General features: G+C 37.7%; 3 protein-coding genes across 3 annotated transcripts; all 3 read left to right on the top strand.

Annotated features, from left to right (window-relative positions):
* Window positions 1-5,192: 5,192 nt before the first annotated feature.
* On the top strand, window positions 5,193-11,171 carry LOC102909037 (interferon-activable protein 204-like). The gene is made up of 3 exons (XM_076547144.1): window positions 5,193-5,600; window positions 6,978-7,169; window positions 11,094-11,171. Exons 1-3 carry the CDS (start codon window positions 5,310-5,312, stop codon window positions 11,145-11,147), a joined length of 537 nt encoding a protein of 178 aa, XP_076403259.1. The 5' UTR covers window positions 5,193-5,309; the 3' UTR covers window positions 11,148-11,171.
* On the top strand, window positions 8,982-9,966 carry LOC143267875 (large ribosomal subunit protein eL8). The gene is made up of 2 exons (XM_076548245.1): window positions 8,982-9,023; window positions 9,296-9,966. Exons 1-2 carry the CDS (start codon window positions 8,982-8,984, stop codon window positions 9,905-9,907), a joined length of 654 nt encoding a protein of 217 aa, XP_076404360.1. The 3' UTR covers window positions 9,908-9,966.
* Window positions 11,172-15,167: 3,996 nt separating the features above from the next.
* LOC143267730 (interferon-activable protein 203-like) lies at window positions 15,168-26,025 on the top strand. Its single transcript, XM_076547145.1, has 5 exons — window positions 15,168-15,233; window positions 19,533-19,709; window positions 22,307-22,722; window positions 24,576-24,764; window positions 25,744-26,025. The coding sequence occupies exons 1-3, from the start codon at window positions 15,204-15,206 to the stop codon at window positions 22,613-22,615; spliced, it is 516 nt and encodes a 171-aa protein (XP_076403260.1). The 5' UTR covers window positions 15,168-15,203; the 3' UTR covers window positions 22,616-22,722; window positions 24,576-24,764; window positions 25,744-26,025.
* The last annotated feature ends 1,137 nt before the right edge of the window (window positions 26,026-27,162 follow it).

The raw sequence follows: 27,162 nt of genomic DNA, 5'->3' as shown, positions 1-27,162 counted from the left end.
AGTCTTTATCAGCCAAACACATAATTCCTGTTAAAGTTTTCTCTTCATGTTATATATACTGTCATTTTGGAGAAATGTGTAATACACATGTCTACCATTACAGTATCTTATGGAACACTTTTATTGCCCTGAAAATGACCTGTTCTTTACGTGTTCCTCTTCTTCTTCCAAGTCCATGTAACCCTTGATGTTTTGTCCTGCATCTACACATTTATCTTTCTACAATGACACTAGACCTAGTGAGAGCATCTCTCCTCATGGCCCAGCAAAAGCCTCAAGTCTACCACCAAACACAACCCTTTATTTGCACGGATAAACAGCTGTGATTGGAGGAAGTACAGTTTCTCATTTGCATTAAAGTACTGTGCCTTGATTGGTACAAAGGCAGTCTTTCAGTTGCTTGATGACGTGTCTTGATCGCTGCAATTTATCTTCTGTCTATATAAGCCAGAAATCAGTTCCATTCGGAAATATGTGGAAAAGCCTCCCCACACCCTGTTTATTCCATGCTATTGCAACATTCAGCTCAATCAAAGGCTTCTCTCAGATGGCCTTTTCTCACCTTTTGTTTTTCACTGGTGGAGTGAACTGAGCTGGCAACACCAAGAAAGGTAGAAAGGCAGTGATGAAGACAGAGTGGTGGAGGTGACAGTATTAGTGACAGTGGTGGCTGTAATAAAAGAGCAGCTGGAGAAATCCAGAGAGCATCTGGGGCTGAAATAGGAAAGTCAGAGATAAAGACGATGAGGGCTAGGTAGAGCTGAAGATGAGACACTGCGGGCTCGGATAACTGGGTGCGGGCTCGGATAACTGGGTGCATTCCAGACAGCGATCTGTCCTTAAGTGCTAAGAATTCCAGCGCCCTAGCCAAAGAGCTGTGACGCTAGGCACTCTCAAGGTCCCAGCATCACGAATGCACCGTGTGCTTGCTGCTATCTTTCACCTGCTGCTTCCAGAAGCTGTCGACTACAAAAACATCCAAGTACATGGCTGGCAGTTGGTGATTAAAACCTAGAATGGCAAACCTCCAATCTGAAACCTCAGGACCACAAGTCTTTGGCTTCTGAAGGGTTTGGAGTCTGTAAGGCCCTGGGTGTATTAGACTATGTCCTAGGCCTTGAGTACTCTGCTACAATGAAAGCTCCATCTCCGCTGTCCATGATTCCTATCCAGGTAGAGCCAAAGAATATTGGCCAGCTAGTTTTAGCACCCTGATGTCGGTGCACCATGCATGTGAGTTTTATGTCTAGTGTCTTAGTGGCTAGTATACATCTGTTTGCTACAAAAGTCATATGGTTGGGACTCTTTTGATGTAGTGAAATTCATAAGAAAAGAATGTGAGCTTAACCAAGCTTTGCTTTTTATTTTTCATAGTAACCACAGTGTTTAAGGAAGTAGGGAGGTTTCCCTAGCCAGGGAAATTGAAAGCTATGAACACCACTGGGAGGAGGCCTGGTTGTTTCAGCACTCTTCTCCCCAGTGAGACAGCAGCACAGTGAGAAACGTCCAATGTTGCTCAAGATATGAAGCGACACTCACAGTGTCATAGTCCCTGGTATCCTTACTTATATCCTTCTGTTCAGTTTCTGATTTACTTATTTATCTGCCTACTCAAATCAAACAAGCCCACTTCTTGCCTTGTTAAAGATCTCAGGATCTGAACATTTCTGCAGAAATTTCCAGGGAGGTGAGTCCTGTCTCTTTCCTAAATATATGATCAGATACCTCTGATATATATATATATATATATATATATATATATATATATATATATATATATATATATATATATATATATATATATATTAGTGTTGGAGGGTGGAGGAACCAGGGCTGGCTGGTGCCAGCTACACTCACAGCAGTGAACCTGCTATAGCTGGTTTTGGATGCTTCACTCAGGGACATGACAGATGATGGAATAAAGATGGCATTGTGGTGATATATTGCATACCCTAATAAACTTATCTGGGGACCAGAGGACAGAGCCAGCCACTAGATTAGACATAGAAGTCAGGCAGTGGTGGCACACACCCTTAATCTTATCACCCAGGAGGCAGAGATCCTTCTGGATCTCTGTGAGTTCAAGACCATACTGGAAACAGAGCCAGGCAGTGGTGGCACACACCTTCAGTCCTAGCACTTGAGATCTCATGCCCTTGCTTGGAAAGCACATGCGCCTTTAATCCCAGGAAGTGACATGGCTGAGTGGAGAATGGTATGTAAGTTGTGAGGAGACAGGAATTAAGCAGAGGTTCAACTGAGACCCTCAGGGGTGAGGACTCAGAGGTTTTCAGTCTGAGGATTCGTGGACACAGTATTGGCTGAGGAGTCTACAAGGTGAGGTTGGCTGTGGCTTGTTCTATTTCTCTGATCTTTCAGCTTTTACCCCATTAACTGGCTCCCCCCCCCTTTTTTTTTACTGAGGCCTTTTAAAATTTGTGTTACATGGCATCTTTATTCCTCCACCACAGTGGAATGAGATTAAACAAAAACATTTTGACTATTGAAAGTGAAATAAATTTCTAAATATGACTTTTCCTGAGTTATTTAAAATTGAACTCTGGTTTTTCCATATGAAGTTGAGTATTATTCTTTCCAGGTCTGTGAAGAATTGTGTTGGTATTTTGATGGGGATTTTGATTAGCATTGAATCTGTAGATTGCTTTTGGTAAGATTGCCATTTTTACTATATTGGTCCTGCCTATCCATGAGCATGGGAGATCTTTACATTTTCTGACATCTTCAATTTCTTTTTTCAGGGACTTAAAGTTCTTATCATATAGGTCCTTCACTTGCTTGGTTAGTGTTACCCCAAGGTATTTTATGTCATTTGTGGCTATTGTAAAGGGTGATGTATCTCTGATTTCCATCTCAGATTCTTTGTACATTGTATATAGGAGGGCTAACAACTGGATCAGGCCCTCTGAATAGCTGAGATAGTTGATTGGCTTGATCTGTTTGGGAGGCATCTAGGCAGTGGTTCCAGGTCCTGGGCTCATTGCATGAGTTAGCTGTTTGAAACCTGGAACTTATGCAGGGATGCTTGGCTCAATCTGGGAGGAGGGGACTGGACCTGCCTGGACTGAGTCGATCGACAGGTCTATCTCAGTCCTCGGGGGAGGCTTCTCCAATGGAGACTATCAACCACATTCTATGCAGGCCCCATGGCTGGGAGTAGTCGGCCAATATAAAAAGAGCTTCATGTGTTTTTTTGTGAGGAAGGTATTTTGTTTACTTGGGAATTTTTTTTCTGATTTTACTTTTTATGTTTTTATTAATTTTTGAGAATGAGAGGAAGAACATGAAGATAAATGGGGAGAGGAGAAGATCTGGGAGAGTTGGGGGGAAAGAAACATAATCAATATATATTGTATAAAAAATTAAATAAAAATAATAGAAAAATACCAAAAATGTAATGAGAGAAATTTAAAAAATTTGGAAATACAGGAAAATATGATGTTTACCAGAAACTGGGAGTGGAAAGAAGTGAGCTACAATCTATTATGCCATGTTTGAGTTTTTCAGGTCAGGATACTTTCATTTGGTCTTCTCATATATTCCTTCAGTATCAAGTATCAATATTAATGTAATAACACATGAAAATAGGATGATTGATGCCTCTTAGTTTTTCTGAGTTCTCATTGAAGGAAACAAATGATTTGTCACATAGGGAAGACTACAACATTATCAGCATCCATTCTCTGGACTCTCCCTTTCCTCTCTCTATCCTTCCTTCTTCACCTCTACCGCCTTCTTTTTCTCACTCAAAGAAATATAATCAGACAGTTAAGCAATAACAGAAGAAAGTTTATTCACCTCAAACCTTACCATTCAGATAATTTAAAGGGTTTTCTTTGTACTTCTCAGATACTTTTATAATTATGTGGAAAATTTTTCTAGTGTAACATCTCAAAATAGTTATTTATTATTTGCTTTTCAAATTTAACATATCAGGGCTATCTTTCCAAGTCTCTAAGTTAAAATTCATATCATATTCAATGGTTACATCAGTGTTTCTGTTCCTTTTTTAAGTAATTCATTTTAGATTGCTTATCTACTACTACAAGCTCAGTATCACTTTCAGTGATTATCCTTGAAATGTGTGCATTAAGGATCATTTGGTGGCCTTCTAAAACCCACTAATTTATTTTATGCACATCCTATAATTTTATTGCTAATTTAAATCTAGTCATTGCTACTTGTTTACTTTTATACCCATGACTACCACTAATTATATCCCTTTTTTATTTCCATTTTATACTAATTGGTTACACTGATGAAAAAAACCAGATCCAAGTGAAATCTAATCAGTCATAGGTAATGATTGTTTATGACATGATAGCTTTTTATTATTTTCATTCCCTTGGGCCAGTGAGACAATAACATTATCTCCTATTCTCCTATGAAGTTCATAGATTTTCATTGTTTTGCATACTCTGTCTTATAGTTAGACAATCTTCTCATCAGTGAAATACTCTGTTAAAACACACTGAACTCATAACACTATGCAGAAAACAGATTAGATGCCTGATAATATTTCTCTGGATTTACAAATCCTTGCTCTTGAGGAAAACTCTCTATCCATGTTTAAGGACATAGGTCAAACCAAAGTATCACTACATTAGCCTATTAAAAAGAGGTGGCTGTGGGCCAGCTCATGTTGTTTTTGATATTTAATAATAGAAGACTGGTTTCTCCTTAAAGATATACTGCAATGTGTACTTTCAGAATAACCCCAGATAGTTCTATGGTAACTAAAGTTCTATGTCATCTTTGATTTATATTTACCCTCAGTATTTTCAGCAATATTTAACTTTCCCCTTTTATAATCTTCAGCCATAAGACTAAAAGATATATTAGAATTAATTATAATCTCACTTAAGTACTTTATAAAATTGCTCTCAAATCTTGTACTGTGTTCATGCTGAACATCTTGCTTCATGTTAGAAAGATTCCTCTGATTTTCAGTGAGTGTTCAGATTTCTGTGGCTGAAGCCCATTGCTTTCATTAATTAGCCTTTTGGGCAATGAAAGATTTATTCCTTTGTTTATACACACTTCTACAAATACATAAAAATTGTTAAGACTAATGGAGAGATTGTGATTTATCTTATGCGAAGTTTAATTTGTATTTACTGATAAACTTATATATTTATATCCTTGTGCTTGTTCAACCAAAAAAACACAGACCCAAACTCAGAGCATTACCAGAGGTGCTGTTCTCCAAAAGGATGCCATGACAGTGATGGTGCTCAATGCAATAGACCCATTTGAATATGAGTCATCAAAACACTAAGTAAAAAAAAAAAATGTTTCATGCTACAGTGGCCACTGTGAATGAATATTTCCATGTGAAAGTTTTCAACATCAACCTGAAAGAGAAGTTCACAAAAAAGAATGTCATAATAATCTCCAATTACTTCAAGTTCAAAGGAATCCTAGAGATAAATGAGGCTTCCTCTGTGTTTGAAGCTGGTCCTGACCAGAAGATTGAAGTCACCAACAGTCTTATCAGAGAAGCAAATAAACCTCCCAAGTTTTCTGATTTTCCCAACTATGGCCTTGGAGTAGTGGTTTATGGGTTGTTTACATTACATAAGGTAATGCCTGAAAATTTGTTTTTGTCTTTTTCTCCACCAACACCTGAACTCAAATATGATAACTTTCCAGTCACTATAATAACAATATTGTAACAGACATCTTTACCATGGCTGGGGATAACAGGTGAAATCACTCCATATACTAAGGAATAAGAGTAGGTGACATACTAACAACCTACTTCCTAAGATATCTCTTAAAGAGTTCCCTGAAAATGAATTACCAAGGATCTTCATTTTACTAATTTCAAAATACCTACCCTCAGCCACGGTGAGCAGGAATGGTGTAGGACATACTTCAGTGCCATGCCAACTGTCTCAGTTATTTTAAGCTCCACTGCAACTACACAATATTCGTTCTTTTCTTCCTATACACTTTGTTTCTACAGATTGACTGAATCAGTGTGATTATTGATTGTGACAGGTATTTGGAGTCATACATGATTGGCTGGCATCCTTCTATTCAATAAAATTAATCTTCTATCTTTATAGATAGTAGGTTTAATGATTCAATGTTGACTTGTATCTTAATTACCTATTTCTGAAGACCATAGCAATCGAGAACTATTGTATGAAGTGATATTTGGGAGGCAAGTGTACCTAGTTTTCTCATTTACAGAAGAAATATACACAGACATCTCATTGATGCATCAGTGGCCCAAATCAGGGTATTGGTATTCAGTATTTTAAAATGACAACCTTGGGGAACTCAGCAAATGTTTTGTAAACTTGGCAACTTTAAGTCTGTTTAGTCCATCCTCTTTTAAAAAGACCCTTTAGTTTAAACCCATACTTTATGGCACACTCCTTAGAGACTATGCTTATGAACACAACTGAAAAGTTGAAGAGCAATAGCTTGAGAGAAACTCAATAGAGTATGAATTAGGGACATTGACTTACTTGAATATGATACTGGAAAGAGGTAAGTAAATGGAGAGGGTCTAAATGAATGAATTACTGGAATCTTATCTGTTCTGTAGATTTCCTTTAACCTATTTAATGAATGAACTGTCAGAGCAAATGGCCATTCATGCCTTTAGAAGATATAAAGATGGTTGTCCAAAGTTCTGAGTCCTGAGATCAATCAGAGTGGTTTATGGAGAATCCAGACTGTTGAGGAATAGGGAGTAATGAAAAACAGGATAAACATTTATTGTCCTAACAATTCCATGCACAAATCTTCTAGATAACAAAAGTAAATCACTGCAGCAATAAAAAAATTCTTTGGGAATATTTCAGTGAAGATACCTATATGCCTGTGTCTGTCACAGATTTCATATTTCCCTGTGATTTAGTCATGAAATGTCTCCTTTTGAAAGTCTAACAATGTTTCTGAATGTGATAACTTTGAGAAAATGAATGTTAATTTTACTTTTGCAGAAAAAAGTGAACCCAAAGACCACAATCTACGAAATACAGGATGATTGGGAAAATAACATAGAAGTTGTAGGGCATGGAAAATGGTACAACATCAACGGTAAAGAAGGAGATAAATTTCAACTCTTCTGCTTTCAACTGAAAACAATTGACAAGCAACTGAAGTTGGTGTGTGGTGATCACAGTTTCATTAAGGTAGGAAGTAGACTAGGAATGGAGTTGTCAAAGTGGAAATTGATGCTTTCTTTAGGATTCTGAACTTGAACTTTTCAGAGTATTGCATAGATGGTTCTATCTCTGGAGGAGAGAATGGAGATGATGCCTTTATACTCATTACTATAGGGAAGACTTTTTTTTTTTTTTTTTTTTTTTTGGTTTTTTTCGAGACAGGGTTTCTCTGTGTAGCTTTGCGCCTTTCCTGGAACTCACTTGGTAGCCCAGGCTGGCCTCGAACTCACAGAGATCTGCCTGGCTCTGCCTCCCGAGTGCTGGGATTAAAGGCGTGGGCCACCACCGCCCGGCTAGGGAAGACTTTTAAAGATGGATATTGAAGGCCGGGCAGTGGCGGCACACACCTTTAATCCCAACACTCGAGAGGCAGAGGCAGGCAGATCTTTGTGAGTTCAAGGCCAGGCTGGTCTACAGAGCGAAATCCAGGAAAGGCACAAAGCTACACAGAGAAACTCTGTCTCAAAAAAACCAAAACCAAAATAAAAATAAAAATAAAGATGGATATTGAAGAAGTAATCCAAAGAATATTTTATATATGCTAAATAACAAGATGAAGAAGTTAGAATGACATGGATATACATTTATTATTTATCAAGAGCAAGGGTTGTTAATAAGTCAGATGTGATTTGAGTTGGCTAATTATGGAGAAAGTTAAACTCTTAATCTGGATTTTAAGGAAGAAATACCTATATATTTATGAGTTATCACAGTGTTTAGCACATCATAAGAAATGAGTTGGAATTATTTTTTTTACCTGGCTGAAGACGAGAGAGAGAGAGAGAGAGAGAGAGAGAGAGAGAGAGAGAGAGAGAGAGAGCGCTAAGAAATAGCAATGACATGAAAACACACCAAAGTGGGGATCAACACTATTAATTCTATTATGTATGGAAGATGACAACTCTGAGAACAGGAGATCAAATGGCTGTTTAAATAGTCAGATAAATATAGTATTGTCAGAAATAAGGACCATTCATGGTAGATAAGGTAAATACGGAAAGGTTTATGAGGATGAATGCTTGATCACTTTGACACATTAGTAAAAAGTATTTTGTCTTGAAAATTTGTGTTGCACAGAAACTTGACTTGGAGGCAGAAATATTAGTTAGACACAACTATGTGCTATTATACACTTTCATATTAAGTATTTGCATTAAATATTGAGGAACTTTGTAAATTGCTTATGAAATCTTTGGCAGTTTGAATATCACCATAGACTTGTGCCACTAAAACATGCAAAGGCTATGGAGCATGACTTTAAAAACTAGGCAGCTACTTTATCAAGACAAAACAGAAGCTATTTCATAATTGTACTAAGCAGGGAAAAGATAAATGGGGCTTTGAGTCCTGGAGATGACTAATGTTTAAGAAGAAAGACCTTCATTATTTTACAACCAGCATGGTAATGGTGGTGAGAGAGAAAATGGGTTCAAAGAACATCCAAATGTGATTCAGAGATAACATTGAGAAACAGGATAAATGGTGCTGATACTAATACTAAGAACAAAGGACATCACCTAAGGGGTGGAAGGATACTCAGGTTGATGTTGATGTTGAACCCCCTTTAGTAAATTCCCAGTTATACTAATAGAGAACACCTGTCAAATACTTACTATGAGTTGGAACTTTAAACAGCAAAAGAGAGATAATAATAATTTCCATTTTGTAGATGATCAGAAATAGTCACTGACAAAGATAGCAAGTGGTGGAACTGAATTCTACCTATGCTACCTGGCACTGAATGCAGATTCATAGAAAAGATGTGCATACAGATCAATGATGGCAGTTATGGATCACAGGACAGAGAATGGAAAGCCAGTGGTAAACAATACTAAAAAATTAAGACAACCTAATGTAGCGGGGCCATTTGACGAAGCGTGTGAGATCTCTTTTGGGCTGGATGTCCTGCCCAATGCCGAAGTTCTTAGGCCTTTTCTCAAACAAAGGGTTCACCACCTTTTTGGCCTCCTGCTTCTTGACGACGGCGGGGGCCGGGGCCACCTTCTTCCCCTTGGCCTTCTTTCCCTTGGGCATCTTGCTCGGCTGGAGGAGAGAGAAAGGAAAGGGAATTGTGGGTAATATGTAAGCAGTAGCAGCGGCAAAGAGCCATCCTCTATAAGCGGCTCAAGGTACCTCCTGCCATTAACCAGTTCACACAGGCCCTGGACCGGCAAACAGCTACCCAGCTGCTTAAGCTTGCTCACAAGTACAGGCCAGAGACAAAGCAGGAGAAGAAGCAAAGGCTGCTGGCCCGAGCTGAGAAGAAAGCTGCTGGCAAAGGGGACGTCCCGACTAAAAGACCACCTGTCCTCCGAGCAGGGGTCAATAGAGTCACCACCTTGGTGGAGAACAAGAAGGCTCAGCTGGTGGTCATTGCCCACGATGTAGACCCCATTGAGCTGGTGGTCTTCCTGCCTGCCCTGTGCCAAAAGATGGGGGTCCCCTACTGCATCATCAAGGGAAAGGCCAGGCTGGGGCGGCTGGTCCACAGGAAGACATGCACCACTGTTGCCTTCACACAGGTTAACTCGGAAGACAAGGGTGCTCTGGCTAAGCTGGTGGAAGCTATTAGGACCAATTACAACGACAGATATGATGAGATCCACCGCCACTGGGGAGGCAACGTCCTGGGTCCTAAATCTGTGGCTCGGATTGCCAAGCTGGAAAAGGCAAAGGCCAAAGAACTCGCCACTAAATTGGGTTAAATGTACACTGCTAAGTTTTCTGTACATAAATATAATTACAAACTTATAAAAAAATTTAAGACAAACAAATGGAGAGGTCAAGATAAAATGAAAGACAGAGGAAACATAGATATTGTGGTGATGTATTCTCCAATATATTGTGTACCATAATAAATGTGTTTGGGGTTAGAGAACAGAACAACCACTAGATATAGAGGCCAGAAAATGGTGGCACACACACCTTTAATCCTAGGATTCTCAAGGCAGAGATCCCTCTGGATCTCTGTGAGTTCAAAGAAACACTGGAAACAGCCAGGCATGGTGACATACACCTTTAATCCCAGGAAGTGATGGTAGGAAGCAGAAAGGTATATAAGGCAGACCAGGAACTTGAGCCTAGTTAAGCTTGTAGGCTTTTAAGCAACAGTCTAGCTGAGATCCATTTGGATGAGGACACAGTCTTCCAGTGTGAAGAAAGGATATCAGCTGAGGAATTGGCGAGGTGAGGTAATTGTGGCTGGTTCTGTTTCTCTGATCTTTGAGCATTAACCCCAATAACTGGCTCTGGGTTTGTTTTTATTAATAAGACCTTCTAACAATCATTGTTATAAGATATAGAAAATTTAAAGAGGAATAGGATCAACATAGTTTATGCTAGACACAAATGAGCAAGGGACTCTATTAAAACCCTAGAGATGGCTTTAACAAAAGGTATAATCCAGATACAACAGTCAAAATGTAATTTCTGCTACATGCTGACACAGGGATATACACATTAGCTGTTTCATTTTCAAGAATACAAGAATCCATGAGTTTCAACTATATCTGATAACCCAGAGCAGTAGTACTGAGGAAAATAAGAATTTCATGTAGTTTTGCTTTGTTTTTCTACTATAAACCATGCTTTAGAACAGGCTAAACCAATATTGTTTATTATTTCTTTTTTGTTATAATTCTATGCCCCCAAATAAATTCATGTTGAGTGTGAAAAATCATCTCTTCAAGGAACACATAGGTGGAAATGGGTGGCTCTAAATAAGGTAATGTATTAGAGAAGATGAAGCAAAAAAGATCAACAGCCTTTGAGAGGGCAAAAGTCATGTAAGGCCCTTGAGGGCTATAGGCAAAGATGCGTGACTGGAAAATATAAACACTGTTTTCACTCAATTGCTAGAGTCTTATAGTATCTCTCACTGTCTCCTTCAAGGTCACCAAGGCTGGGAAAAAGAACACCCCTTGCAGATTTGAGGCCAAAAGATGAAGAAAAAAAATGGTGATCCAGAAGGTCAATTAGTACTTTTTACAGTGGAGCTTTTAAAGCAGAGACACCAAGCAATTGGGAATAAACAACAGCTTGAGTAGTACATCCATGCATTTAATAGTTTCCATATCTGATTTGTGATTATGTATTCATTTTCAAAATTTCTTATTGTTCTTTTTTCTATAAAAGTAACACTTGAATTTAATTTCTCTAGTGTAAAAATAATAAAAGTTTATCTTTAAAAGGACATCATTATAAAGTGCTGTATGTAATATATATAATTCATGAGTAAACTGACACTGATGTATTTGTGCTCTGTGGAGCACATAAGATGAAGTACATTCCATCAATGTTGAGTTCTACATTCTGATAGGACTTCCAGAGTTTAAGACCATTAAGATTCTCTCCCACTCTGTGTACTGTGCCTTCTCTCTGTTGATTTTTCTCTCTTCTGTACACAAACTTGAAGCTTTAGGAGGTCCCATTAGTCAACTGTTGATCTTAATTCCTGGATGTATGAAGTCCAATTAAAAAAGTCCTTCTGAACAGAACAGTGTTAGTACAGGCACCAAGGCCAACAATTAATAAATGGGACCTCATGAAACTGGAAAGCTATTACATGGCAAAGCACTCCATCATTGAGACAAGGAACAGTGTACAGAATGGGAAAAGTTTTTGTTTTTGTTTTTGTTTTTTTTTTACCAATTATGCATATGATAGAGGCATAACATCCAAAATATATAAGCTGGGCATGGTGGCACAGGCCTTTAATCATAGCACTCAGAGGCAGAGCCAGGAAGATCTCTATGGGTTTGAGGACGTCATGTTCTACAAAGCAAGATCTAAATGGAGAATTTTCAAAAGAGGAAAATCAAATGGTTGAGAAACACTTAAATGTTCAACATCCTTAGCTATCAGGGAAATGCAAATCAAAACTATTTTGACATTTCATCTAAACCCCTCTGTAGTGATATTTTATTTGTGTTCTAACAAATAAAGCTTGCTTGGGGATCAAAGGAAAAAGCCAGCCACTATATTACACATAGAGGTCAGGCAGTGGTAGCACAGGCCTTTAATCCTAGCATTTGGCAGGCAGAGTTTCATTCGAATCTCTGTGAGTTCAAGGCCACACTGGTAACAGAGCCAGATGTGGTGGCACACACCTTTAATCCCAGCACTAGTTAACCATACAGGTCTGGAGGTCTGTTCAGACAGACAGGAAGTGATAGAGCTAGGTGGAAAGAAGAAAGTGATGTAGCTGGGTGGAAATAGGTAGTAAGATGGCAGGGCACAGAAAGGTATACAGGCATGAGTACACAGGACGTAACTCTCTCTTGGGCTGAGGATTTCCTAGCGGTAAGAACATGTGGCTGTGGCTTATTCTATTCCTCTGATCTTCCAGCTTTTACCCTTATATCTGGCTCTGGTAATTTTTTTTTTATTAATAAGACTGTCTAGCAATTCCTGTTACACCCTTCTGAATGGCAAAGATCACTGTAACAAGTGATAGCCCATGGTGGTGAGGATGTGGAGTAAGAGGAATAGTCATCCATTGCTGGTGGAATGCAAATGTGTACAGCGTTTTCCAGTCTCCTTTAAAGATTTTCAATGTAATTCACATTTTTTTTTCTGAGAAGTCTTTTCAGACTCAAAACAAAAGATTATATCCTTTGCTTTCTCTAGAAAGTTTGTAGTTTAGTGTTTTTCCTTTCATCTATTATCTGGTTTTTCTTATTTTTAAGATCTGAAATGGGATTTACTTTAATATGAATATGGAATTTGTCTCATTAAAATTATTTTTCTTGGTAAATATGCAAGAATTGAATAAACTCTCCTTTCTCCACTTATTTGCTTTTGTCCAAAAGCAGCTTTCTGGATTCTTTACTGTATTTAACCAGTACTTCCTCTGCATTTTAAATGCAAAACTATACAAAAAATATTTGTCTTTACAAAGAACCCAAATAACAGACAAAATGTAATTTTCAATATTTCAAGATATAGAAATCAACATATAAAAAACTGACACTCCCTTACCTTTCAAACATGCAGTTTTCAAAAATTATTTTCCAACATTATCAAGTACAATGAATTATAATATATCTAGCAATAGAGTTTTAAATTTTGATCAATTTTACCTCTTCCTACTTCCTGAGTTCCTCTGAGAGCCATACCTATCCCATATCCAGCCTACTTTAAGGAGAAATTTCTGTCTAACTAGTGTGTCTATGTACTCTTGGTTATTGTCATACTCTGGAGCATATTCAATGTACCAGTAGTGACACCCTAATCAAAATAACTCTCTCAGCAAGGGGTAATAATCTTGTGTCAATCTCTTTTCTTCGTGCTGAGCTTCTGTCTGAATTATGTTTCACAGGTCTGGTGAATGCTCTTACAACCACTGAATGTTCATATGTGCAACTTCCCTGTTATATGTGTAAAACTCTCTTTCCTATACTCATCTATTCATTTTCACTCATACACTCTTTGAGCCTGCAGGAAGCATGGAAGTACTTGTGCTCACAGACAAGCACTAGGGAAATCAAGGATGTTAAAGACTCATGATAGTCTCTGTAAAGGAAGAGATGTATAAACTGTTTTCTGCCCAGAAGGCCAGGAATGGATGTGGTTACTAGCCTGGTGACCTCTGCACTGTCTATATGATCAGATGACATAGGCTCACCCAGACTCCAACATTTATCTCAGACAATCTATAACACAAACTTCCCTGAAACCCTTATGATGAGCATTGTTTATCTTGAGCCTGCTTCCTTAGTTAATCTATAGTATTTATTGTTATGGAATACATCACTTGTACTTTACCAGAGATTCAATATAATCATGTGTGAAGCTTTGTTGTACATATGGCATTAAGTTAATTATCACCAGAATTTTTTTTCCAAATTGTGCTGTGCTTAAAATGCCTGAAATAAACTACTTGATGTCAGACTAAGTTGAAGCAACACAGGCCACTGAGTTTTGTTGAACCAAATCTCCTTCTTGCCTCTCCTTGATCAATAGTCAGCTGGGCATGGTGTTTGCAGAGATCGCCCATACCAGCCTACTCTTCTGCAATGATCTCTGACACCTAGGAAGAGGGTTTCCTCTATCAATGTTCCATTTAAGGCTGAGCAATGCACAGACTCTTAGTCTCTATACCTTGACCAGTTGTGGATCTTTGTGTTAATTACCATAATAATGATAAATCATCAGTAGTCACTTAAATATTATGTCACTTGGGCAGAGTATTAACAGTCAGATCTCCCCTCTGGTCTATGACCTATCTACCTGTCCACAAATAATGAAGAAATTCTGTCCACAAATAATGAAGAAATGCTAAGGTAATATTTTTACTTCTGTAATCCAGAAGACAGCCACTGCCTGAATGTTGTATGTTTATTTAATTTGGTTTGCATATTATAGTGACATCATTATCTGAAAATCCACAGCTTGCAACAATGAATCAGTGAATAAATACATCAGAAAATGCTTTGAAGAAAAGCGATTCCAATTAAGATTATCCTCTTTTCAGTAAATACATTCAAGTACTGGTGGTAATAGGCAGCTGATGAGTTCTGTTTCTACCATCTCTTAGAATCTTTAACAGGAAAGGGAGGCGTGAATAGGTGATCTTTCTTCAATGAGATGTTGGGAAACTTTAATGGAATGTAGACTCTTAGTAATCTATCTAGAAGTCTTCTAGATAGGAAAATGTCCATGTCTGAACTCGTACTTGTTAAGATTCAGGACAACTATGAGTGTAGCTGAATTTCCCGGTAACTGCAGGAATTTCCTACTTAACAAGTCAAAACCTGTGAATAGGATAGTCCTCACTGATTAGTCACTGCTAACTCAGGGAGATCACTCAGAGATACCGAGAACAGCTCATACAGAGAGGAGTATTTAACCAGGCTCATTTTTCCTATTATTTTTTATCAATTCTTAATCTTCTGGGCATCTGACTTTAACACCATCCTTCAATCTAGTTTCTGGGAGATTTACTCATCTTTCTCTTCAAAACAGACAAGCCCTGTTTCTGCCTTGCTGAGGATCTAGGAGATGGACATCTCTGAAGAAATTTCCAGCATGGTGAGTCCTATGCCTGTTCTGTAGAGAGCAGGGGGCTCTCTGAAACCCACAAGAACTCAAGGTTCAGTGTTGGTTTTTCCATTTAGGGTAGAGGGAGCAGAGCTAGTTCCAAGGTTCCTTGGAGCAGTAAAGTCTTCACTCAAGAAGATGGTGGGCATTTTCATTAGTTTATCGTTGATACCTGAGCAAAGGAAAATTCAGTTTGACTCTTGCAGATTGTAAAATAAAATTTGTATAAGTCTAAACATGTAGAAAAGTAGAAAGAAGCCTGATTATTCTGTCTGAAGAGTGCATAGGAAACCTGGTGGTTGTGGTGAGAGACTGGCTGAAAGAAAAGGAAGTGACATGAACGAACAGACATCCAGGGAATGACATTAAGTGAACAAGCATGGTGGATTTTAAATGGCGTTGTCTAGTATTAATACCATGTTTAACCCCGTGGGTGCGGTGGTATTGTGTTCCCCAAAATATTGTGCACCCTAATAAACTTATCTGGGGTCAGAGACAGAACAGCCACTAGATACAAAGGCTAGAAAATGGTGGCACTCACACCTTTAATCCTAGCATTCCAGAGGTAGAAATCTCTCTGGATCTCTGTGAGTTCAAGGCCACACTGGAAACAGCCAGGCATGGTGACACACACCTTTAATCCCAAGAAGTGAGCCTTTAATCCCAGGGAGTGGTGGCAGAGGGCAGAAAGATATATAAGGCATGAAGACAAGACACTAGCAGCATTTGGCTGGTTAAGCATTTAGGCATTCGAGCAGCAGTTTAGCTGAGACCCATTCTGGATGAGGACTTGGAGGCTTCCAGTCCTCTGAGGAAAAAGGACCAGCTGAGGAACTGTTGAGGTGAGGCAGCTGTGGCTTGTTCTGTCTCTCTGATCTTCCAGTGTTCACCCCAATACCTGGCTCAGGTTTGATTTTATTAATAAGAACTTTTAAGATTCATGCTACATGCTGATGAACATATGCAGTAGAAAATTTCTCAGATTCACAAACACATTTCTTATCACATTTACCATCATCCTCTACTCTCTTCTACACCAGTTAAAAATGCTGTGTTTCCCGTACTATTAGATTTTCCTTCATCTTGAAAAAATTTATTATTTTGGTTTCTCTGCTTGCTTTTGTTCATTTTTTTTCCTAGTGTTAAAATGTAGGAGACAAATGGGAGATTTAAATAGAAATTCATTTCTGTTAACTATTTTTAAAGTATTTTAAAGACTTAGTAAACCATGGTGTAGGACTTCACTATACTTGAACTTAATATTTTAAATGTTGATTTGAGAACTATACTCATATTAGACCAATCTTGCTAAGTTTACCAGTTGACAAAATTTCTAAATATTTTTGGATGCTTTTCACATTGCTCATGTAGTAAGTGCAAAATACTGCTAAATATACCATAAAATTAGGGTGGGGTTGCTCTCTTTTTTTTTAATCCACAGATATGTGTACTCTCATACACACAGAATGTATGCTGTTTGTACATAAATGCATGTGCATATGGAGCAAAACTTATTCCATGGTACTAACTGTAGAGTCTTGAGGAATAAAAGCTATAAGAAAATATGATGCAGCATTATTAGTGGATAAATTCATTATTAAAGCTGCTATCGCTCTCTAAGAAGGGAAAACATATTACTTTGTGTTATTTGAAAGTAGTTTTTAATCTTAAGTTATTTAAAGCTACACACACATACAAACACAGAAACATACACATATAATTATTTACTTTAGGTAATACAATGTAATTTCTTTTTAATTCTTTCATCACTGAGGAATGCTTTGTTACAATATTCTGGTACATATCTTAAATAATATTTGACAGTTATCACTTGACTGGCTGGATCATTCATGAACAAGCTGATGGTGGACATTTTTCTTGATTCGCTTGGTCTCACTACACTTTATACTGTATCTATCTTACATTTTAAAACAAAAAAATTACTCATCTTTATGTCCTCTTTCATTTTTCCCTCAACTATGTTGCAGTATTTTCTTTTTCTTCTCTCTGTGATCAGGGCATTAAATTTTTTGGTAAATAAATATTTTAATTAATTCATTAAAAATTTAATACAATATATTTTATAGTTTTTGACAATTTTATTCATTATTTCTGTCCCCTAACTGTTCTTGTGTTTTCCATACTCCCTCTCAAATTTATGACTTCTTTAATTATTAATGTTTTTATATAATAGTCTATACTTATGTATATGAATGCATGTGTGTTGTTTATATGTGTTTATGACTAGGGATGACTTGGATCTGATAACCTGATAGAGGGCTTGTCTCACCACTAGAGAAGACTGATTCTACTTTTCTTTTTTTTTTTTTTTTGTTTGCTTCATTTATTTTGTTTTTGAGACAGGGTTTCTCTGTGTAACAATCCTGACTGTTCTGAAACTCGCTGTCTAGAGCAGATTGGCCTCAAACTCACAAAGATTTGTTTACCTCTGCCTCCCAAGTATGGAATTAAAGGTGTGCCCCATCACTGTACAGGTTGATTCTGCCTTTGTTAATAACATTTAATGCCTGTAGCTCTTCATCTGGGGGTAAGGTATGTGAGGTTTCCTCCAGCGAGATTGGCATGTGAACTGGTATTGCCATTAAGAATGTCTTATTTAGGCAGTCATGTTATTAAATTTTTATGATATGTAGCTGTGCAATATATAGAAGACATTATCTTGCAGTAAAAAAATGTAATCATCTGGCTCTTACATTCTTTCTTCTAGTGTGTTCCCTGAGCCTGGGTGCACAGTTTGTATTAGAGATGCTTCAATTAGGGATAAGCACTCCATAGTGTTGGCCTCTTGATTTTTTATCAGTTATGGATATAAGTCATACTCTCATCTGCTACAAAAGTAGCTTCTTTGAAGAAGGATGAAAGCGATGCTTGCCTGTAGGTGTAAGGATGGGTATTTAGAATGGAATGCAGTTGGCAATTATACTGGTCTAGGAAAAGACAGTGATTGTTTGCCTTCATCTAGAGACCGTGACCTCACCAGCCAGGAGCTTGCTAGGTTTTCAGTACTAGGTGTGATTTCCTTCCTTTTGAGAGGGCCATAAGTCCAGTTGGTAATTGTTAGTTACCCCCAAACTAAAAGTGCCACTTTGACCCATTGGGGATATCTTTCTGTGCCAGTCATTGTTGTTGTCCATAGGCTTTATAGCTGGGAAGGAGTATTAATTACTTTTCTCCTTTGTCACATTGCATACTACCTTCATAGAGTTAGAGAGCTAGTCCACAAACTCTTCAAATCTCCAGATATCTAGATTCCATCACAAATACACAAATATGAACAACCAGGAGACTATGACTCTTCCTGAACACAGCAATCCCATTGTAACAGGCCCTGAGAAAAACCATTTAGATGACGTATGAGGCAAGACTTTAGCAATTTTAAATATGTTTGAAGATATGAAAATTATCCTTTATAAAGACTGTGAAAATAGAAACAGTTGAATGAAATAATGAAAACCATTTAAGACCTGAAAGTAGAATTTAACAAAGATATAAAATCACTAAGAAAACCCTAACTTAAATAAAAATGGGAATAAAAGAAACTCATGAAGTCAAACAAAATCTCAGATAAAGTCTCACCAACAGATTAAAAGATATGGAAGAGAGGATTTCAGATCTTGAGGACAGTGAAGAAAAAAGTGGATAGCTTATCTAAGAAAATGTTAAATAAAAAACCAAAGACAATTAAGAGCTGTACTTGATGAAGTCATCTGAAGTCAGTGTTCTATACACCTAGAACCTATGCCCCATCCCCAGATGGGTATGTGTCCCCTGAACCTATCCTGGTTACAAAGCAGTGGTGTGTGTGTGTGTGTGTGTGTGTGTGTGTGTGTGTGTGTGTGTGTGTGTGTGTAGGCCATGAAGCTAGAAAAGAGAACATGAGCAGGAAGGATTAAGTCTTAAGAGAGGGGAGAAATGGTAATGGTGGGGGAAATCCATGTGATAAGAAAGCAGATCCGGGGACAATCTGCTAGAGATAAGAGGAAAACCACAAGAATGGGTGGGAGGGCACAAAGAAGACTTTGGAGTGGAGAAAGATGAGAGCAATGTATGGAAAACACATTTCCTGACTGGGGTTCATAATCTTTGTTAGGGTAGCTGGAAGACAGATGGTAAAGGATTCTGTGGAGGTGCTGTCATTTCAGGAACAATTTGAGAGCAAAGATCTCCCATGAAAAGAACTAAAGTGAAAACGTTCCTGTATTCTCTGTGATTTTGAAAATAACTATTCAGGAATAAAGCTAATCAATCTTTTTTCCCCTTTGTAAACAGAAGAACTCAAGCAAAAAAACTGTTTCTACACAAAGTGACACACAGTCCCAGATGAAATCCCAACTCAGCATAACTTCACCTATCGGGATAGATCTTGCTGAGCCTCAACATCAGATCCCTCCCAGTCATTCCTCAAGTCTTGCTGAGAGTCAACCTACTAGTGCTTCTGACCTTGCTGTGAGTCAACCTCAGATCCTTTATGGGAATTCACCAAACTCTCCCAGCCATTCCTCATCAAATTTTATGATTTACTGTTTCCTTTATGATATCTTTGTAACATAATTACAATGGTCATAACCTTTAAGAACTTCTTAAACCTCCCACTAATTTATTCAATGTGTTCATTCATTCACTGGGTGCATATTTTTAGACATTGACTGCAATTTACAAAAGTCTACTCTTTCTATTGCATTGTGTTATATGTGACATTTCAGAGCAGTCACATATAATTTGGAGCATGATGTCCTTTGGCACATCTAACTATTTGTTCTCATAGATAATAATGTTAACTGTAATTAGAAACATGCATAAGTCTGGAAAAAAACACAATTTGATTTCATAATTATTTTGCTTTGAGTGACACCAGCTTTGTAAAGCAATTTTCTAAGAGGCTTTGAATTTAGAAGACTGGTACCCTGATTGATCATAAACACAAAAAGCAACTAGCAGTAGTAAATATCACAGTTATATTGAAATGATTCCATGGCAACTTACCTTTATTTTTAAGATAAAATTTAGAATATTTAAAGTTTCATACTTCTTATAAATTTATTAAAAGTATGTTGAAGACATATTTATTTATTTAAGCTGAGTTATGATCCCTATAAAATTTTTAACCTAAATAGATACTGAACTGGGTTTTGTGCATGATAGCCCAGCAAGATACAAGTTCACAGGTACCTCCCAATACTGACTGGTACCTCGGTTTTTTTGTGACTGCTGTCGTAATTTCTTTTTCAGCTCTGTGGGGCCTCCCCTATTTAAAATAGAGTGGAAGAGCAAGGAAAGAGATACCGTGATAAATGACATTATAGGAATAGGGAGAAACAGGGTGCTAGGGAAGTTCCCAGAAATCCACAAGGATGACTCCACCTTAGACTACTAGCAATAGTTGAGAGGGTGCCTGAACTGGTCTACTCTGGTTACCAGATTAGTGAATACCCTACTGTCATCATAGATCCTTAATCCAGGGACTGATGGAAGCAGATACAGAGATTCACAGCTGGGTGCCAGGCCGAGCTCCAGGAGTCCAATCAGTGAGAGAGAGGAGGGATTCTATAAGCAAGGGACACTGAGATCATGATGGGGAAACCTACAGAGACAACCAGCCAAACTAGTGGAAACCCATGAACTGCGGACCAATAGCTGTGGATCCCCCAGGCCACTGGACTAGGCCCTCTGGACATTCAAAATTGTTGTTTAGCTTGAACTGTTTGGGGGGTCCACAGACAGGGGGAATCAGGATCTGTCCCTGGTGCATGAGCTGGCTTTTTGGAGCCCAGTGCCTAAGGCATGACACCTTGCACAGCCTTGGTGCAGCGGGGAGGGGCTTGGACCTGCCTCAACTGAATGAACCAGGCCATGCTGACTCCCCATGGAAGACCTTGCCTTGGAGGAGATGGGAATGGGGGATGGGTTCGGGGGAAATGCTGGGGGGCAGGAAGAGGGAAGAGGGAGGGATCTGTGGTTGGTATGTAAAATGAATAGAAAATATCTTTTTTCTTTTTCTTTTTTTGGTTTTTCAAGACAGGGTTTCTCTGTGTAGCTTTGCGCCTTTCCTGGAACTCACTTGGTAGCCCAGGCTGGCCTCGAACTCACAGAGATCCGCCTGCCTCTGCCTCCCAAGTGCTGGGATTAAAGGCGTGCGCCACCACCGCCCGACAGAAAATTTCTTAATAATAAAAATTTAAAAATAAAATAACATAAAATTGCTCTCCTGAAATTCAGAAATAGTACAAGAAAGTCAGCTGTGGTGGCACATGCTATAATCCTTTCACTAAGGAGGCAAAGATAGGTGGACCTCTGCGTGTTCTAGAAAAGTCTAGTCTACATTGCAAGTTGCAAAACAAATAATGAGACCCTGGTTCAAAAAAAAAAAAAAGAGAGAGAGACAGAAAAGAGAGGGGAGGGGAGGGAGCGAGGAAGCGAGGGAGGGAGGGAGGGAGAGAGGAAGGAAGGAAGAGATAGAGGGAAAAGAAAAATGAAGGAAGGGCACTGTAGAGACAGTTCATCAATCAGCTAGCTGTCCCTTCATGCCTCTTTTCCAGGTCCAAGATTCTCCTTCATACCTATTACTCTGCATGTGAAGAGCTTCTAATCCAAACCATTCAGATTGGCTAAGTCTTTGGGGTGCTTCCCATGGACTTTTGCAAAGCAATGCTGATATTTTGGATAAGGTTTTTTAATTCCAATTTTTAAAATGCTGCAATGGGTTCATGAAGTAGCTCACAGCAAGAGTTTCTGATTATAGAATGCTGCTTGGGTTCATTCCCAAATACTGAAGAAGAAAAAAAACACACCAAAAAACAAAACAACAACCCACCAATACAATCCCCTTTTCTACTTTTCTACCGTGTAAGACTAGTATCAGACAAGCTGGAATTACTGCCTAAATCTCTATTTCTTCATTACCTAGATAACCAGCCATTGTTTAGATTTTCACCGTTCTATTGGATGAAAGTTTTTTGTTTTTGTTTTTTTTGTTTTTGTTTTTGTTTTTTTTTTTTATCATCTGTCTTAACTGTAGTTGACTGTCCTGTGTATACTCTATATAGAGCCCAATAATGAAGATGGAACCAAAAGAAGCTTCTGAGGAAGATGGTCACCACAAAGGTCCCAAGAGAGTGACGGTGTTGAGCACAACAAAACCATTTATTTATGATAAGACAGAAGAGAAAAGGATGTTCCATGCCACAGTGGCTACTGAGACCGAATTCTTCAGAGTGATGCTGTTCGATGAAACACTTCAAGAGATGTTTGCCAAAAGGAATCCCATTGTTCTCACAGATTATTTCTGCAGCAATGGAACTTTGATGATACACAAAGCCTCCAGTGTGTCTGCAGCGATGATAGCTCAAAAATGAATATCTCAGACACATTTAAGAAAAACACCAAAGCAAATCCTAAAATTCATGATCTTCACTTGCAAACAAGAGAAGTGCTTGTGCATGGAGTTTTTAAAATATGTAGGGTAAGCCAAAATTTTGAAAAATTTCTTCTGAAAACTCATGTTAAATCTTAACTTGGCAACTGCAACATTGTCAAGCAATTGAACACAGAAAACATGGGCCTTCTGTATAAGGGAGAGATAAGCAGAGTTTCCAATTCTGGTGTGCGATACCATCTCTTTTAATATGTTTTTTCTCAAGGCATCATGACATCATGACAATTCTTTAGAAAGCGATTCAGCAATAGTCTTTTGCATTTTCCAAGCTATGACAATCCATCTATAGTCATCCTAGTCCCGGATGCTGATCAGTTTATAACACACTTTCCTTTTACATTTTATTTCTTTGATAGCTTCCTTACCCATATTATTGGAAACTCAATTGTAAATGAAGAGTCTAACCACTAGCCTGGGTACAGGTAGAGACAATGAGAGTAAGAAACCAAATAGACAATTCTGTCCTAGAAAGCAGCCATGTCCAAAAAACTGGGGTTCTGACTCCCATGTCTTTAAAGAGTTCTCACCCCTATTCTTTACTTTACATAAAAATCTTCTTGAGGAAGTGACTTCTGCTTTAAATATCAAGACAAAGAGAAGTTTAAATGACTGGAGAAATACAGTTTAATTTCTTAGTTTATAACTGAAGATGATGAAAGCCAGAGCTTTGAGGAATTCTGGACTCACTGAGTGTCTTTAAGTCTCAATACCCCACAAAATAGCATGCTTAGCTGACCTCACCATGTGTTTATAATATCCTTTTGTATTCTTTTATACATGTGTTCAGCAGTGGATTTTTAATCAATTTTATCTGTACTGATTAAATGATTACAGTCTTTTTAAATGACTATGAACATACATGAGTCTATACAACTAATAAGTAAAGTAAATTGAATACAAACAAAAGAGCAGAGCTAGAAGATGTGGTTTTAACCTTTGAGAGACATAGAGTAGAGTGAATGAATGCACAATTAACTAAATATGATCCATTTCAATGAGAACTGCCATAGTCATTCTTAGGCTCACAATGAACTACAGATTTTCTTCTCAGTCTTCTCAAGTCTCCTGAATGTTCATAGAAACCCTGAAAAGGTTTCCAGTTCTGTTTTGTTGCTTACTTAAATACTTTTTTGTGGCTTTTGTTTTTGTTCCCCTCTTTTAGCTAATTAAGATCTTGGCTCTTCTGATAAGTTAGCACCAGTACTTAGGAAGCCGCTCAATTTCTCTAGAGAATATTTCAAAGGAAGAATTTGCTAACACAAACATCTTAGGCTGTTTGGTACTTGTCATTCTATTGTTTAAAATATGTACTTACTTTTTTCTTTTCTTTTTTAAAGAGCACTAAACAAATCATTGGACACATATTTGATAACAGATAAAATGGGCCAACTCTTTGAAAAACAGAAACTACTAAAACTCACAGAAAGAGAAACAGATTTACTAAATAATCTTATTAAAGAACTGAATCAACAATTATTAACTATCTTAAAGAAGATGGCGGGCACAGGAAGTTTTACTGATAAATTTTACCAAATATTTAAGAAAGAAGTTTTATTTATCTATTTATTTATTTTTTATTTCGACTGCTGGGTTTGTGGAGAAGCACACATGCCACAGTGCTCCTGTGGAGATCAGAGAACAGTTCTGAGAATGAGTTGTTTTCTAGATCACGAATCCTGGGATTGAACTCAGGTTCTCAGGCTTGACAATAAGCAGTCTTAACTACTGAGACACCTCAATGTCCTTTGTATCTACCATTCTAATACTAATATACATATTTGCTTTGACAGAGACAACCATCTGTTAACTCAGATTATTTCTTATTGATGTGTTAAATTTTGACACATTTCTCAGAAGATGAATGTTATTTTCTTTTGCAGAAAAGTAACGGAAATAAATGTATACATTATGTAATTAAGGATAAAACAGGTGAAATGAAAATGGTGGTATCTGGACACCTGACCAAGGTCGAATGCGAGATTCATGACAGAGTTAGACTTGTCTGCTTCGAACTGACCTCAGATGTGGGTGACTGGTTTCTGAGAGCTGTGAGGTACAGTAACATGGAGGTATGTACTCTAGGGCAACAGTATTCTTCCTAAAAATACTTATATTTAATACTCTACCAAAACTTGGTTGCTGGTTTTATGTAGAAAATTCAGTGGGTGGCAGGAAAATTCAGTTATGTCCCATTAATGTGGGTAATTTTTTCTTACCATTTATAAATAAGTTTATTTTTTTTTACCATAGTAAAGAGAAGAAATTTGGAAAAACTCCCAAACTGTAATCCCCCAAGATAAATAATAAAACAGTTATATTTTTTTAGAAAGACATGTTATTTAGGAGAAACTTAGGTTAATTTCTTTCAAATTCTTGCTCATTGGTTTTTCACATTAACTATATATTCAAAGAAATTCAGGATTTTTACCTACAACATGAAAATAATATCCATCACAGAGGAACATCAGCAGAACTCACAGCACACCTAAGTTTGAAAGGATACCCAGAACAAAATCAGGCCACAAAGGCATATCATCCACTTTCTTTGTCAAACTGACATACACATCCCTGTAGTATGTTCAATACACTAAAATAAACTAATAGAAACTTCGACTTGAAAACATCCAAGGGCTGACCTCTCCAGTCTCATAGAAATATTATCAGATCTCAATTGTTCTAAGGATCCTCACAAAGTTTCCAGACTTTGTCCCACAGCAGGTGTACTAGGTGTACCTTTAGTGGTCTCTTCCCATTTTACCCAGAGAGACTTTCTACACATCTTACTTTAGGTGCTCCAGCTCTGTTCTCCCATTACATCATGGTACCTCCTACTCTTCTACACTGTTCATGATTGGCAGGCATGAATAGTACATGTCATGGTATCAAGCAATGGAGGAAAGCTGAATCATAGGGAAAAAGTCCATTAGAGAAGGCAGGCAAGAATGAGGAAAGAGAGGTAGCTCATAGAGACAAGATAGTGTGAGGAAGGGAGAACTGTGGGACCAGCTGTATAGCAATTGATCTGACTTCATCATTATCTCATTCAAGGTCATCAAATATAAAAATAAGAAACAATGATGCAACCCTAATTCAATCATTTCCAGAGTCTTCCTTCTGAGAACATGAATGCCACTGAAAATGGAGATAAGATCCAAGTGTGTACAGAAAAAATGTACACATGTTAAAATACAATATATACAGAAGCCAGCTCTTAATTATAGGAAATAATACTTTCTTCACCATATTCTTTATAGATTGCTGTATCTTCTCCTTTGCATAGTTTGTATGCATAAGTTTCACAAAATGAAAAATAAACTCTGTATTTAAATCAGTGTTTCTAGTAATTTTTTTCTTAGATCTGTAAGTTGCTTTAAAACAAATATTTGGTGGTCTGCTGCAGATCAGAGAGGAGTAAGATTCAAGTCAACAAATATTTAATTTATATTTTTTGTGTGATATTTACTGGAAAGACCTTCTGTAGGAAAGAACAAGCTGTGTCCTCTTCAGAAAAATCAAATTTAATAAAAGATAGGTAGGGACTGAAATGTGGCCTAGAATGTAGCTGAAGGATACAATTTTGTCTATTATTTTCCCTTTGTATATTTCAGAACATTACATAGTTTTGTCATTTGAAATAAGAACTCCATAAAACTGTAATTTTCTATCTGCAAGTATGAGGAATGTCATCTCCAATATTAAGCAAAATTTTCATAGCATAAAAAAATAAACTCTGGCCGGGCGGTGGTGGCGCACGCCTTTAATCCCAGCACTCGGGAGGCAGAGGTAGGCGGATCTCTGTGAGTTCGAGGCCAGCCTGGTCTCCAAAGAGAGTTCCAGGAAAGGCGCAAAGCTACACAGAGAAACCCTGTCTCAAAAAACCAAAAAAAAAAAAAATAAAATAAAAAAAAAAAAAAATAAACTCTGTATGTAAAGCAGTGCTTCCAACAAAATCATAGAGGAAGACTTCCAAAATGTAAGGTAAGTGATGTCTACCAAGGTCCAAGAGGCATGCAAAACACCAAATAGGTAGGATCAAAAAAAGGAACTTCCAACATAATATTCAAAACACTAAAAGCTTAGACCAACAAGAAAAAGGCAAGAGAGAAAGGTCAGCTCACACACAAAGGAAAGCCCATCAGAAAAACTAACTGAGCTTGAGCAGATGTGCTAAAGGAATAAAATTCCACAAATATCATCCAAGATAACTATGTCCAGCAAATCTATCAGGTGTAATTGATGACAAAATGAATATTTTTCATGACAAATTTAACAAATTTATGACCACTGAGCCAGATGTACAGAGAAAGTAGAGAATGATGAATGCCTGAGTTGTCCCAAGAGAGTCCCCTAAGGCCCATTTAACTGGCCTACAATCTAACAAGTTGAGGTAACTAGCAGGAAACAGATTCAAACACACATTCAAAATGGGGGACTCAAGAAGGAGTATTTAAGTATACCTTGAATAAG

Source organism: Peromyscus maniculatus, chromosome 11 (genome assembly GCF_049852395.1).
Source record: "Peromyscus maniculatus bairdii isolate BWxNUB_F1_BW_parent chromosome 11, HU_Pman_BW_mat_3.1, whole genome shotgun sequence".
Classification (NCBI taxonomy): Eukaryota; Metazoa; Chordata; class Mammalia; order Rodentia; family Cricetidae; genus Peromyscus; species Peromyscus maniculatus.
This window is presented reverse-complemented; position numbering and strand designations above follow the sequence as displayed.